This window comes from Mytilus californianus, unplaced genomic scaffold (assembly GCF_021869535.1).
Source record: "Mytilus californianus isolate M0D057914Y unplaced genomic scaffold, xbMytCali1.0.p SCAF_10, whole genome shotgun sequence".
NCBI lineage: Eukaryota > Metazoa > Mollusca > Bivalvia > Mytilida > Mytilidae > Mytilus > Mytilus californianus.
Genome location: NW_026262582.1, coordinates 22874035 through 22887575, shown reverse-complemented (window position 1 = coordinate 22887575; position 13541 = coordinate 22874035). Strand labels below are relative to the sequence as shown.

At 31.3% G+C, this 13541-nt stretch overlaps 1 protein-coding gene and 1 long non-coding RNA gene across 2 annotated transcripts in view; one reads left to right on the top strand and one right to left on the bottom strand.

Annotated features, from left to right (window-relative positions):
• Positions 1–13541, top strand: part of LOC127717781 (uncharacterized) — a 55060-nt gene that overhangs the window by 19561 nt on the left and 21958 nt on the right. The window contains exons 2-3 of the mRNA XM_052223614.1: positions 1835–2181; positions 4662–4784. Of these exons, the coding sequence (XP_052079574.1) occupies positions 1839–2181; positions 4662–4784 (466 nt within the window). The 5' untranslated portion in view covers positions 1835–1838. The remainder of the gene's footprint in view (positions 1–1834; positions 2182–4661; positions 4785–13541) is intronic.
• LOC127717782 (uncharacterized) lies at positions 10377–12716 on the bottom strand. The gene is made up of 3 exons (XR_007989370.1): positions 12568–12716; positions 11364–11473; positions 10377–10496 (listed from the first exon to the last, which is right to left on the bottom strand). It is a non-coding gene; the product is annotated as an uncharacterized LOC127717782 (long non-coding RNA).

Here is a 13541-nt window from a genome sequence, read left to right as displayed (position 1 = left end):
CAAAAATAACGCTGTTGTTATAGTACTTTAACAAAACGTTTATCGATTAATTACATGAATTGGAGCAGATTTTTGAAGGATGGATTTATTTCAGAAGTTTGTTCATATGAAGGATTGCATGTTTACAGTAAAATATACAGGACTGAAGGCGCTTTTCATTTCATGGAAACGGGATTCCTCCAAAAAGAAAATCAAAAAGGAGGGGGGCGGTATTGGTGGACCTTGGTTGGTTAATTAAGATAAGTCGCATGTATACATCATGATGACTGCAAAGTTTGAAGCTATAATTAGTTAATTTGTTCATTTTACCATTTCAGTGGCAAAGAGCCCCCCTCCCCCCAAAAAAAATGACGCATACCATTTCGACAAAAACTTTCCAGGTCTATCATGTCGCGACTAACATTTTGGTCAAATCGTTTTTGTTGATATCTGTCAATCTTTCTGAGTAGAAGCGATATGAAGTGAATGTCAAAATTTAGAACATGACCTTGATCTTTGCCTTTGACCTCATTTTCCAAGTTAGGACCCAAGGACCTCAAATAAAAGGACTAAGTTTATACGGCTTACGGTTTATGAGTTACAAAAACATACCGACAAATTTATTTGGTAAAGGTAGATAACTCCTATAAGATTTCACTGGATCGCATCGATCCAAATTAGCCAAATAATTCTGAGGATGTAACGAACAATTCAGAAAAAGAATTTTGGCGTTATCTTTTTTGGATATGGAGGAGATGCACACAGAAGAAAAACAGTGTTCGGGGAGATAACTATTACAAAGAAATTAGTTCGGTTTAGCAGGGTCAAATTTAAAAGCGCATAAACTGTTCAATAACATATACCAAATATCTAAGCGACATGTTGCGAAACAAAACTAACACGCAAGAAACAAATTTGGCAGAAAAAAAAAATTAAAAACCAATTGTTCAGAGAACAATTGAAGGACTTTCTACATTACATTTCAAAATAACTGATAATGAGCTACTTTTGGTTTACTCAAAGTTACCATTGGCATCCAATCATAGGTTCCTTCATACTGATTCAAAAAATATATGGTTTTTGTATATTTTTGACTTAAATATGGGAGATAATTTGCTACTGCCGGTTAAGAAAATGTCATTTCCAGACTTATAGGGTAGCTTTCTTTGCACTGATTCTAAAAATATTTGGTTTTATATACTTTTGTCTTAAATATGGGAGATAATTTGTTACTTCCGGTTAAGAAAATGTCATTTTCGGTTTCATAAGATAGCTTATTTTCTACTGATTCCAAAAATATATCGTTACTATATATGTTTCTTTCAAATAAGGGAGATAATTAGCTACTTCTGGTTTAAAGATGGCGACTTCCAGTGTCATGAAATGGTTATTGTATGCTGATGAAGTTTTATTTAATTTACCTTAAATTTCAACTTTTAAGGGGCGATATCATCAGATCGCTTTGAACTAAACATGCTAAATGTACCATTTGTTCGTCTCAACAACCAAAACATTTAGCATCAGTCCTTATATATGTAGCTTTTATAGTATAAGATAAGACGTACACACAAGCAAAGAGCAAAATTTAGCTTTTGGAGGTTACATTCGAACAGAAGATGTTATGGTAAAAGGTGGAGCTGCTTTTTAATAACTGAATTCCCTTATTGAATACTCATGGGATAATTTATAATCTGAATTAACCCTAATGTACGAATATAGCGTGTCATCTTAGGTTAGGCACAGTAGTTGGTATTGGTAAATTGGTAATATTTAGTTGCAGTATATGTAGTATTAGAAGTAGATTTTAAGAAAGTTTTATTTCAAACTGTTACCTTCACACTTTCTTTAATTTTAGAAAAATGAATTCCAAAGAAGACATCCATACAAGACTGCTTACAAAATTAACAGAATATATAGATGTTACAATAAATGAACATGCATTCCTATCATTAAAAAAGCTATTGTTACTAACTCCAAAGGAAAATATAGAAGCTAATAGAATGTCATCTCTACTGACCATATTAGAAAGGAATGATATTATAGCACCAGGAAAATATAAAAAATTGAAAGACGCATTATCGAACATTGATGTTAGAATAAATAGAGAGGTAATAGAACCAGCTGAAGCAGAAATCCAAATATTAGAATCAAAAATGTTAACATCTCAAGGACGAACAGAGATTGTACCACATACTTCTCAGGGTAAATTTCCTCACTACATTTAAACTCAGCCTGCTCTTAAGGGAAGTTTGAGCTAAAACCATCACTTGGCGTTGACCGTCGTCTGCTGTAAACATTTTCAAAAACAAATATTTTCCTCCAAACTTCTGAACCAATTAAAGACACACTTCACTTGAATTAGGATGTCGGCTTTTTTAAAGACTTGAATTTAATTGTGGCAAAGCATACAAAAACTCTCCACGACTAAAAGGAAATATAAACACAAAAAATGGAATGATTGCCAATGAGACAACTTTCCACCAAAGACAAAATAAGGTAGAAGTAAGCGAATATAAGTCACCATAAGCCATTTAACAATGAAACAAACTTTTATCTTACCGAAATGATTGACAAATGTAAAACAAATCAAGCGAGTAATCTATTAACCTAATCTATGAACAAAACAATAAATGAAAAACAAATATGGTATACAGCAACAAACAACAACCACTGAATTACAGGCTGCTGACTTGGCACAGGCACATACAGATTGTGGAGGCGTTAAACATGTTAGCGGGAGCCTTATCGTCCCACTAACATGGGACAGTGGTGTAACAGCACACCATAAAAACAAAACTATAAAATCATTTTTAAAAGAGCTTAACTCATTAGATCGATACAAAGCACAAAAACGCAAAAGACACAAAGTACATTCAGATCTGAGAGTTCCTGCAGTTACTGAAAGGTAGTTCAAAGTCAATAACCACAAATAAAAAAAAATCATAAATCTTAGAATAAGATATCTCTCAGTTCACATCCAATATCTGATGGGTTTTCTCATTAATTTAGTGTAAATACAAGACGTCATAGACAATCAGAGAAATACACGACCTTAAGCAATGCCAAAATATAGGTATCGACAGAATGTAGGACCGTGAATATTCATACATATCAGCAGTAATATTTAGATGGGTTTTAATTTCTTGATAACAAAATCTATATTTATTCAGATAAAAACTAATATGCAAAGATCTAATTACAGTGTTAATTTGCAACCTTTTAAAATAAGTTTATCTGCAGGATCGATAAGTTTACCTGGATCGTATTTAAATTTACAGGCTCTGTAAATAACACCGTAAAAATTAGGATGTGCCATAATAAGTTTTCAATAGATACAGCCAATAATCTAAACCAAATCTTTGTATTAATGAAAGAATTTTGTAAAGGTTTTAAATAAATTGATGTAACACAATCCTTGATTTAATAATTTACCAGCAATACATAGATAATGTTCATTAAAATCCAAAACGTCACTACAAACATGGTCATAGCAAACGAGTTGGGATAAGATGGTAATATGTCAAGATCTACCTTCTTTAAATTTTTTTAGTAAAATTATAAAATGACTTCTTAAAGGAGTTACATGTATTGCACATACATGATAATTTTTTTAGTTTTTCCGCTTCTGACATGAAAATTGTTGTAGAATAGAGAAAAACACTATTCAGAAAATTTCAACAGCAAATAACTGTATCACAGTTGACAATATGACTAGTATCATTAATTGATCTTTTAAAATAAATAAATCAAACGTTTTGACACATTTAAGCGTTTTGGCTTTTATCTTTAAAATATTATTAATTATGGACAGAATTTGAATAAAGCATAAATGTTCTACAAATATGTCAATATCTTTAAAGGCTGGCTTTTTATTAGGTTAAATGATTAGATCTACATTTTAAGAACACTATACATTGCTTAGATAGTTTGAATTTTGTAGATATTTCGTCGACCCGATTGCAAATCGGATACGTTTCTTGAGAACAGAACTCAAAACAATATACTTTTTTTTAAATATCTAGTATGCCTTCGTTGTAAAGGGAAACTTTAAAATTATTTGTGGTTTACCTTTAAAACTAATCATTACCTTTGCATTTATTTTAAGTTTCCACTTCCACAATACTGTGAAAAACCATTTAAAAGAAATTGTAAATCTGTACTTCATTAAACAGGTAAAATTGCATTGTCAGCATACATTTAGATAAATATCTTAAAAGAAATGTTCAGTTCATTTTCTACATCAGATGTAATTAAATGTACATCTTACCATTAATATTCTCCACAAATGTCTTAAAGACCATTAAAGTACACAGAAAATAATAGTGGAGTAAGATTTTCCATTTGCAAACATTTCAGATGCTTGTTTATTATGTGTAATTTGTGGTTTAAGATCTTCAAATAAACTATAAACAATTCTAAGAAATTTAACATTTATTTGACTCAAGGCAAATTTGTATTATGAACTTCTTTGAAGATAATATAAGGCTTTATCGAAGTCTACAAATGCACTGATAGATCAAACATTTCCTCTCCTTGATGGTTACATTTAATTTTTAGCTGCAGATAACGAATCGTGTCTTCAAGGGAATACTCAAATCTATGTTTAACCTCTAGATCAAAGTTTTGTTTTATTGTTTCTCTTTATTTTTGATCTAACGTTGTTGCGTACGATTTTTTTTCAGAAACAGTCCCTTATTACAGTTTGGAGCATCCAGGTCTAGATTATCAACTCAATATTTTTTTAATAAAAATTGCACGGGAACTGGTTGCAGAGGATATAGAAAATATGAAATTTCTACTTGGAGGTAATTCGAAACATTTTTGAATAAGAACAAGAGATGTGAAGACCGCGAAGTTTCTGTTTGGTATTTTTGTGGTCTGATCTATTTTCTTGTCTTTTTTACTATTGTAGAGGGCTTACCCTTTTTTCATTGTAAGTTTTTTCTGTTTTCGTTTTGTCGATATGGATTGCTTACCTATCTTAACAATGTTCATGAGTTCATGTTTCGCTCTACAGTTAATATCCTTTTCAGATGCTAAATGTTTTTAGTCACACCTGAATAATTTTTCTTTCTTAACGAATTCGTTGATTTTTGCAGATCTCAAATAATTATGAATGATTTTAGATGAATGAATTACTTCAATGAGTCAGCAAATGAAGACAGCAATAAGCCAAATACGTATATGGGACAACGTACAGTCTTCAATAACAAACAGTCCTCTACGCACTATGTCAGGCTTTAGGTTGTCCCAAATCTATCAAAGTTGTAAATGCATTACGTCATAAAACCCTTATTCTTCAAATTACCAAAAAACATTAAGATGTTTCACAAGATGACTACCAATGAGCCACCTGACTAAGTGCATGCACATGTAAATGTCACATAAAGATAAGGTTCCACCAAGCAAAGTTGACTTTAGGCGGATTTGCCTATTATTTCAAGGTCACATTGGTCGTATAGCTGTTCATTTGCGTGGTTTGGTATTCTTTCATTCGGCTTTCAACTGTTTGGCTTTGAGCGTTACTGATAAAGGTAAATTCAGAAAAGCGCTAAGAAGGCATACAAATGATAATGTTATTTTCATTTTACCTTGTTTATATCATGTATATGTTAAAGTTTGTGATTAGGTCAAATGTTTGTTTGAGTTGAACAATGGTAAGTTAATGATATGCTGTTGTATTAGCATTTTCACATCTAATTTCCATGGAGATTTGTTTCCCTCCCCCTTCATTATGGTTCACTGACTTTGAAACTTTTGCATAGTTTATGTTTAAGTTAGTGTTTTCAAAATGTAGGTCAGTCTTAAGTGACCACTCCTGATAAGTCAGTGGTATTTGGTATACACTTGTATTAGCATTGGCATTTGTCGCTTCCATGTAAATTATTTGACCTTAAGCCATGGTTCATAGGCTTTGACAGATCGAAAGTACATTAAGGCAATACAGTATAACGCAACGTTTCTTCTCCGTTAACCTCAACATTTGAGTAGACACAAAACTTAATGCCCGTTTTCATGCCCCCGTCGTCACCGGGGACAAGTGGTACCATTGTCCGTCCGTACGTACATTATACGTCCGTCTGTCCGTCCGTACGTCCCAAAATTGGTTTCCGTTCTCTAACTTTAGTTTGCCTCAACAAAATGTAATGACACGTATACACAATGCTTATTACCACACAATGCAGATCAAGTTCGAATATGGGTGTCGACACTTTTACCGTTCTCGAATTATGCCCCTTTATAACGTTATATGCAAGCGGGGGCATCATCTGTGTCCCATGGACACATTCTCCATTTATCTTTCACATCTATTGCTGCTTCTGTAGGTGCCTGTCCCATGTCTGCAGCCAGTTTATGGTTACTGTATATCCTATTTGATTTTCGTTTGTTCTTTTGTACATAATTCAGGCCGTTCGTTTTCTCGTTTAAATTGTTTTTCATTTGTTATTTCGGGATCTTTTATTTTTTTTATCTTTGGTATGGATTTTGCTCATTATTGAAAGGCCGTACAGTGACATATAGTTGCTTACTTCTACGTCATTTAGTCTATGGTGGAAAGTTGTCTCATTAGCAATCTAGCACATCTTATTTTTATAGTATGTATTTTCAATTAACAGAGCAAGCGATTATGTGCATGTACTATCAGATATGTCTTAAATAATTACTAAATTGAAAAGTAACAAAATGCATATTTATTGAAAAAAAAACTTTTAATCGACATAATTGTTTGAATATTTAAGACATTGCATGGTAGTGCTCTGTAAGCATCTGGGCTGATATGCATAAAACTACTTAAGTTAAGATTTGTTCCGAACGGATTGATTTTCCTACATGTCATACGATAAATAAGTACTACGATTGGATATCTCCACTTAAATGGCTTTATGCATATCAGCCCAGACGAACAAACAATGTCATCTAAACGCCGATATTAACAACAATGTGCATTGAAATGCCGTTAGATTAGTCATGTTTTTTATTTATCAAACTATAAAAAATACCTTTCTTAGTTTAAACTCAGTTCCACTCAATTGCGTTAATGTTTTTCTATACGTTTAGTTCCCCCTCATCCCCCCCCCCCCCCCCAAAACGGTTATTGCATCGGCATGGTATGAGTACCTAAGCATGGTATTATCTTTAACATAAATGCAAGCACTAAATGGAAACATTTTAAGTTTAAAATTGCAAAATTTGTTGACAGCAAATATTGAAGGTGCCAATAATTTGTCTTTTTCTTGAATATTTTGTCGCTACATAAAAATTAACAATGTTCAAGAAAAGAAATAAGATTGGCACCTTAAATAGATGCTTACAAGTTTGCACTTCTAAAAGTAAAATCTCAAACAATCCATCTAGGTATAAAACATACACAATTATTATGACTGAACATAAATCCCATAAAAAAGAAAACATATTGGTACTTTTAAGCGTTGTCGACAAAGGTTAAGAAAATGTAGACTTGTATAGCTCAAAATTTGTGTATGTGAAATGTAAATAAATGACTGTATGAATTTATCCACTTAATAACAGGATCCTGATCATGACTTAGGACAGGCACATCCAGAATGTGGCCGTGTTTAACATGTTTGCCGGTGCCCAATCTCCCCTTGATCTGGGACAATGGTGTAACAGCACAACATTAAAAAAAACTATAAAAATCATTTGAAAAGGATTTGAATCATCAAATCGATACAAAGCACAAAAAAAAACTAACAAAAACGTAAAAGACACAAAGTACAGACCTAAGAATACTCACAATTACGTATACTGAAAACTAATTTAAGCGAATAACAACTTATAAAAAAACATGTATCGTAAACTAAAATATAAATCAGTACACATCCAGCACATTTGGAATGTATATAAATATAAAAAAAAATGCATCTTATTTCACTATACTGGATACCAAAAAATGTATGAACAAAAATCTCGAAATTCAAGGTAAAGGACAAGGTACGATAAGTATCAGAGAACGGCCCCCATTTTTTCGTTAAAATTAAAAATGACGTGCCATAAATTATAATACTATAATTATTTGAAAGTTTAAAACCTATATTTTTGTAAACATTAATAGATTTGTCAAATTCCGCTAATTTAATTCATGCTTTGTTGCAGTAAAGACCTCAAGATTTGCGTAAGCGTAGAAAAATGGCAGCTTCCAAACATTTGTCTGCATTTTAAACTATAAGCGTACCTACGGCCAACGATCATATTCATACCTGAAATTCCCTGAATATAATTGCTGATGCAGTTCAAATATCTTAATGAGCCGTATGTACGCTCATAGTTAAAAATTAAAAACAGATGAAAAAAATCGTCGTAGTTTTCATTGAATCATAGAAATATTTAAACGAACTGCGGACCGGAGATGATTTCCGGTGCGCACATATTCACTGGGTCCGACGACAGACTTTTCTTCGTGCTATAATGGCTACCTTTTTATGACTTAAATTTAACATCTATGAAAAAGGAACACAGCATAATCCTGTATTTATAATTGCAAGAATTTAAAGTGAGATTTTAGCAGACCGTCGAGTTCTGACACAAAATAAAAAAGGAACTGTGACAAACTTCAGAGAAATTTTGGGAATATTTAAAAATGAAACCAAAGTTATAGAAAAAATTGGTTCATACTCAAACAGTTCTCAATTGACTAAATTTCAATATTTAGAACACTGTGACACAGACGTTAATCGTGGATTGGCATGTCAAAGCATAAATACGTCTTTTGTAACGTAAAAACAAATTTTGAATATAAATTCTATACCCAACAGATCGATCGATCTTGGTGTCAACATTAAATGTTAGTACAATTTTCGTTGAAATGTAACCTCCTCCGTTGATGCTTTTGTGAAGAATGCTTTCTTTCACTTCCGCATTTCTATCAAGTATGACATGCCAAGTTAACATTTTAGGCAATCGTTATGGATGGCAAAAATTAATTACAGAACTGTGAACAATAACATACATTGTAATTCATACGACATAAGAAGACACCATGTGACAATTTCAATTATACAATTATGTAAGTGTAACAGTAAAAAAGATCAAACAAAACTATTCAACACTATGATGGATCTTGAGTATTTTTTTGGTCAGAGTGTTGTTTGTACTTTATTGCCCCCCGCCCCCCTCTTTTTCAACGACATTCGTGCAACTTCGAATTTCTTGTTTAAACATATTTTCTACATTACCCTCCGTCATACCCAGCAAACACAAAAACATCTTTAAAATGTTTTTAAAATGTTGTGTCTAATGTCATGAAAATATCACAAAAAAACGTCAGAAAAACATTAAATGTATGGTAGAATATATATCGCTAAAACGTTTTCTAATATATTTTCTAAAATATTTGCATAATATAATTAAAATGTTGTAAAGAAATATCATGATAATGTGAAAAACAATGGCGTATAAAACATTTTGATAATCTTTTAAAAAATATTTTCTAGAAATATTTTCTGAACGTTTGAAAAACATCATGAACCTCAAATAATGTTATAAAAATGTTTTTTGGATGTTTTCTTGCAAGTGAGACTGTGCCTAAAAAATGTTTTCAAAATGTTTTAAGAAGATGTTTTTGGTTGATATCTAGATCATATCAATATAAAAATTTCTGTACTTTTGATTGAGTTTCCTGCTTTTTTAAATAACAAATCATTACTTAAATTAATTTATACACAGTGATTAATTCTATATACAAACAAGAATAAATCAGTTGTTTTGCTAAGCATATGAAATTCAATTCAAAGTCTCTAAAAACAAGAAGTATCTACAAATTTTGACACATCCAAAATGGCAGACACAACTCATCATGATCAAGCCACTTACCAAATATGAAGTCATTCTGTTCATCAGCATTACTAATTAAAGTAATGAAAAATTTGAGAACATTCAACATTTTGAAATACAATGTATAAGCAAACAGGAAACAGGTGCCAGATACAAAAATGTTCTCACATCACAGTTCATCACTATCAAGCAGCTCATTAAATATGAACTCATCTTTATCAGCAGTTTTGGGAAAAACAGTGATGAAAATATTTGTTGGACAAAATCCGACAAATATAGGTGGACAGACGACAGACAGTGCAAGAAAGCCCACATTCCAACCACAATGGTATAATGTTTAGTTTTTCACTCTCAACTTTTATTACCTATCTTATACACATCATGCATATGTCAACCTGAACATGCATGACATATATGCCATTGGACATTAAGCAAACATTATACACATTTTTAAGTTCAAGTTACATTGACTAAAACTTGTGTCCCAAATTCAGATTTTTCAATACAACTTCTCTTTCTAAACTAAAACACTACACTTCTAATAGGGTTACATCTTAAGTCAATAATCATTGATAATTGGCTGAAGAGATGAGAACAAAACACCATTTTACATCAACTATTTGATTTATTTAAGAATACATTGAAAAAGTCAATCAATTGTCTTATTCAAAATCACTTGGAATGTCTTGTAGTGTCTTATATCTTTTTCTTGCTGTGCCATGCTTCTGAAAAAAAAATTAATCTTACATTCGTATATAAACTTCTTGCACATTCCTTTCTTATAGAACGATTCACGTTGCCTGAAGGATATACATCACCTCCCCTTTAAAGTTTTGAAACAAATAACGATGATAGTCTGTCGGAAGGGGACGATAAATGGCTGACCGTGTTAAGAGAGAGCAATGTGCCACGCTGAACTTCATTTAGTTATTAAAAAAAAAACATATAAAAAACTTTAGACTAGATATGTGTCCAGTCAAGAGTCTTATTTCATTATAGTATACTTGTTGATTGTTGTCTATCATATTTTTTTTCTTTTATTGTTTTGTATAAATCAGGCTGTTGTTTTTCTTGTTTTTTTTTAGTTTTCATTAAATGCATTGTATCATGTAGGGGCCTTTTAAAGCCCTGCTACATAATGTCATTAAACATCTTATTGTCCTTTTTAAACTCTGTAGAGTGACATAGTTTATAACTTGTCATTTGTATCTAAGGGCATATGATACAGTCCTAGAAGTATACTATAGGCACATAATAACTTATCGAAGTGTTACGCATTGTTTTCGCAATGATGATAATAATATAACTTAACTTCCGAGAAACACACAGATGTCATTAAATGAGTTGTTTATATATGTATTTGAAATACTTCAAAGGAAAGCATATTTGTTGTTTATGAAAGCACACTGTTGGACTAAAAGATTGATTTAAATAAACAACTTGTTTCTATTTTGTCACAAAAAAAATAATTTATTCAAATATCCAGATATCTTTTCTGTATTGTATGCCCTTAATCTTGAATGTAATGCATTGTTTATGCTAAATATTTGAATTAAATATGGAATAACAGTAATTCTGTATGAAAATCTTACTTCAAAAAAAAATTCTCCTGAAAGGTTGTAGACATTCCAAAGAACCTGCGCCACTTCCAAATTGTAAACCTGCATATTGAACTTGTCCTTTGTGGCTTTTCTTTTAGCTCCTGTTAAAAAATAAAAGATACATTGTATGTACATTGTGTGTATGAAGCAATAAATATAATTTTAAGCAACAGTTTTAATTATTTTGCTTGTACTGAAGTCTTACATAGTCTTTGTAATGTTCATTAAGCTGTTAAGGGAAATTTAATTTACTGTTTTGCAAATACATACATACACAAATGGTGCTTATATTAGTGTTATTGTAACTTGTTTGTGTGCTTCGGAAACAAGGTATTGAGTCATGCTTGTTGCAATAGTTGTTGTTGGTTTAAGTCTGTCAAATTTCTTTTTCATAATGTGTATTTAATGTAGGCAGTTAGTTGTTTTGTTTCAATTGTGTTGAGAAAAATTTAACATTTGTTTGTCAAGGCTTCAAAGTGGACTATATGGCATTGGTTTTCTCAGTTTTGAAAGCCGTACAGTGACCTATAATTTCTTTTATCTAAGTCATTTAAATTCTGGTGGATAGCTGTCTCATACACCTTATCGCTATTTCAGTATTTGGAAATCTGTCCCGCTTGAACTTTTTACGTCAGCATACGTCATACAATAATACACCTTATCACTTTTCCATTGTGGCATCAGATATTTTTTATGATGACGTCAAAATTTTAAGGGAACTCGTGACAGTTGTGTGATGTCCAGTAATAGCGGACAAATAGCAATAAGGTGTATTACTTTCAATTGTGGTGTCAAATATTATTATATGACGGCAACTTTTTAAGGGAACTTTTGTGATGTCCATGGCCAGTAATGGTGGACAAATAGCAATTAGGTGTATTGGCAATCAAACACACAAGTCACATATCCTGATATTTTTTTTTATATTAATGAGCAAATTCATAATTGTTGTACGTAGATGCTTGAACAGTGGCGGATTTAGGGGCCCCGACCCCCCTTATGGAGCTACTTATAAGATAAATGTATAGACTATTTACAAGTATCACTCCAAACGTTTGCTTGCCTTGGGCAGGGGCCCCCCTTTTTTCAAAACATTGATCCGCACCTCCAGAAACAGATGTAATTTGGTTCCGATTATGATTGAACACACACAATGAATGCACAAGTTTCATCTTAACAGATTAATCATTCTTACCAAGTGAGTATATATCGCGTAACAAACAATTTTCTTGGCTCTCTTTGTTGATATCCTGTCATCGTTTCGAAATTCAAATTTCAAAATCATTTCCGGTGATAAAACAAAAGTCGATTCCGGAAAAGGTCGGTTTTCCGTAAGGCATATAAACGATACGAAAATTGAACTTAGTACGGTTACAGTTTTCATTTCTTAATTTCTAAAATATACACGAACGAAATGAATAAACATTAAAGAAAGGTGATTGTTTATTAATACATTATTGCTTAATTTTATGTTGACTCTTTTGAATTTTAATATAAGAAGGAATAAAATCTGACTTCAAGGATCTTCAACATAGTATCTTGCTTGTCATGATATTGTTGAAATGTAGTACTATATCTTATCCTGAAAAAAAACGAGCTAATTCCACAATACCTTGTTTGTGTGGTTTTGAATAAAGTTTAAATAAAATGTTATTTTTATATCCGTAAAATGTTGAATAAAATATCAGTAAGACTATTAAGTAATGTGTATGTCAGAATATTTTATAGAAAACATTTAGCTGATAATTTTCAGATGTTTTATGTAAAACATTTTAATTTTACGTTATAAAACATTTTATGCAAATAGCAAAACTATATTTTCTGTAAAACATTTTTTTGTAGAATGTTTTTTGGATATTTGGAAAATATTTACTTTAAATGTTGTTAAAATATAAAATACCAATTGAAGAAAATATTATTTTTTTATATTATGAAATATCTACGGGATATTTTAGAACAATGTTTGAGAACATGAATAAAAGATATTAGCAAATAATATTTTGTTAATGTTGTAAAAACATTTTACTTAAATGTTAGAAATAAAACATTTCAAAAACAATAAAATAAACATTTTTTTTATGTTTAAATGATATCTTATTGAAATATTTTGTGAGAGACGTCCATATGACATTTAAAAAATGTTTTTAAAATGTTGTGTGTTTGCTGGGT